A 2,574-nucleotide genomic window follows, 5' to 3' on the forward strand; every position below is an offset into this window, starting at 1 on the left:
TCATTTATACATCTAGGTTTATACATTATGCATGTACATGTATGTATGGATGTATAGTTTGTGTTTTCTAAGTTTAACAGTTACGCCAGTTTTCCACAACATTTAAAGATTGAGTCCAGGTTTTGCTAAATTCGAACAAGTTTCCACTCAAGAGGTTTTACAGAAAGAGGACGGACAACCTAAAAACTAAATAAAAAAAGAGCACAAATCCAAAACAAATATATCACTTTGCTCTACATTAGCTGCTTCGAGCTTCAGTGTGTTATCAGGAATTCAAAGGTTGTTACTCAGGATGCACGATATATCGGCGACCAAATCAGTATCGGCCGATATTAGTGTTTTCGGTATCGGTGCGATTAACAAATTTAGCCGATGTGAAAAACCGATGATTGTCTAACATCAGCACCTTCGTCCCTACATTTAAAATCGCTGCTATTTCACAGATGTTTTTACTTAAATGGTCCAGGACCTAAATATGTTAAAATATGTTTTACTTTTGTAATAAAGAAGACTAGGTGGTCTAATTTGGACGTCTTTTGAATAGTGTTCACGTTCTCACAGTGCTTATTTTCACTCATTATTCTGTGTGAACAAAACTTGAATATCGACATCGATAATATCGGTTATCGGCGATATCAGAAATCTTAAAATCGGATATCGGCATCGGCCAGAAATTTTAATATCGTGCATCACTAAGTGTTACCTTAAATTGTGCATCACCTACGACTGACATCGACCGTAGCTGTTAATGTCAACGTTTTCCATAAAAACCCTGCAAGAAACACTGAATTCATCCTGATGATTCCACTTCGCTGTGCTGCACAAAAACAAGAAAACAAAGCAAAATAAAAACAACAAAATCATCCAAACTCGAGCTCCACCAAGTCGACGTTTGACCCTCATCTCCCAGGATGCATCAGGTCAGTGGCTCTAGAGTTTGAATCATTTTTTATAATGTTTGAAGATGCTCTTTTTCAGTAAAAGCAGACCTGAAGTAACAAGTTGACCTGAACAGATCCTTAATGCTTAGAATAATATTCTGACGTTTGTGGCTGCGGTCGAGGTAGCGACGGATCCTTAAAGCCGAGGCGATGGGTGACGAATCCACTCGTTCAGCGTCTGCAGCGAAGATAAAGAAGGAAGGCGGCAAAAATTAGTTACAACACGACCCTCATGCACATCCGTTGCAGATCTAAAAATAGTGAGCAGGGTGGGGTGAGCAGAGGTAATTATAGTCATTGTGGAGAAACTCTCCTGCTAAGATTTCTCCTGCAGGAGTTTCATTTTCCCTCCCTCTTTCTGTCTCGCGGCTTCGGGCGATTGTTACGTGACAGCTGATACTTGACTTCTCGTTTGGCCATCTTTTGTTTTCACGATACTCTCCGAGCCGCCTGTGTGCAGCTCAGACGCACTCACACAAAACAGACGCTCGTAACACATTCTCACGGATATACTGGCTTTTTGCTGCAAACTTTTCACTCAGACTGAGAGAAAAAAAAAGAAGAAAAGCAGCTAATAATGAAAGCTGAGCGTCCGTGCTGGTGTTTTGTAGCTGCAGGAGGCTTCAACAGGTGCGGACGAGTTCGTACCTGCGTGATCAGAGCGTGGTGACGCATTTGGCCGAGCTCCTGGCGCTGGTCTTGGCCTGCAGAGGGAGGATGGTTTGGGCCTGCAGGCAGTACTTTGCTTTGTGGTCGAGACCTTTCAGAGTCAGCTTGTTGGAGCAGCAGTTGAGCTGAAAAACCTCCTGAAGAAGAAGAAGAGGGAAGACAGTGAGGCTCTGCGGATCATGACATGGAGGAAACGTGCAGAAAACTGGGGCGTAAAGTAGAAATTATATGTCGAAAAAAAAAACACAGACAAATTGCTTTGTTCTTCTTTTTTTGTTCCCGTTTCGATTCATTCTTCCGCCTCTTCTTCTTCCTTTTCCATTTCATAACAGTAAATTCTAAGATGCCCAGTAAAAAAAACACCCTTTAGATGTTGAAACGCTCCACCGGTTGGTCAATAATGGTGTTTCCTGAAGCACCCAGCTCTGTCCAGCTTCTCGAAAGTGAAGATTTTTCTCTATTTTGTAAAACATATGAACAAAACGCCCAACAAAGGTCACCTTGGAGACACGATTATCCCTTTATGGGACATTTTTGACATGCGGGAAGCTGAGAATGGCACTTTTCTGAGATTTTATAGACAAATCTACAATGTGTAATGTGCTACTAATGTCCAATAAAGCCTCCTGGAACTGGAGTCTAGTGCCAATCACTGAAAAAAAATAGAGATGCTCCCTTTATTACCTGTCAAATATTGGAAATGTATTCTCCTTATATGCTGAATTTGAGCCTGCTTGTAGAAAAAATGACATTGTACCAACTGGCTTTGAAACTCAGGACAGTTTTCGATATAATTAGATTAAAAATTCAAACATTTTTGTCATTTTTTCTGTCAATCGTTCATACGTTCAGGTTTTAATGCAGCAAGATGCAGGCTGACATACAGCTGAGGCTCGTGAGTGATAATAATTAGACTACAAGTAAAAATAATTTGTTTTAGGAATAAGGAAAATAAAAAAAAATC

At 40.5% G+C, this 2,574-nt stretch overlaps 1 protein-coding gene across 1 annotated transcript in view; it reads right to left on the reverse strand.

The window, feature by feature from the left end:
* Positions 1 to 524: 524 nt before the first annotated feature.
* LOC103370704 (interleukin-22 receptor subunit alpha-2-like) overlaps positions 525 to 2,574 on the reverse strand; it is a 6,380-nt gene continuing 4,330 nt past the window's right edge. Inside the window, exons 5-6 of the mRNA XM_008299832.1 lie at positions 1,590 to 1,747; positions 525 to 1,119 (exon numbers count right to left, since the gene is read on the reverse strand). Of these exons, the coding sequence (XP_008298054.1) occupies positions 1,598 to 1,747 (150 nt within the window). The 3' untranslated portion in view covers positions 525 to 1,119; positions 1,590 to 1,597. The remainder of the gene's footprint in view (positions 1,120 to 1,589; positions 1,748 to 2,574) is intronic.

The sequence above is a fragment of the Stegastes partitus genome, unplaced genomic scaffold (genome assembly GCF_000690725.1).
Source record: "Stegastes partitus isolate 25-593 unplaced genomic scaffold, Stegastes_partitus-1.0.2 Scaffold1471, whole genome shotgun sequence".
In the NCBI taxonomy this organism is placed as follows: Eukaryota; Metazoa; Chordata; class Actinopteri; family Pomacentridae; genus Stegastes; species Stegastes partitus.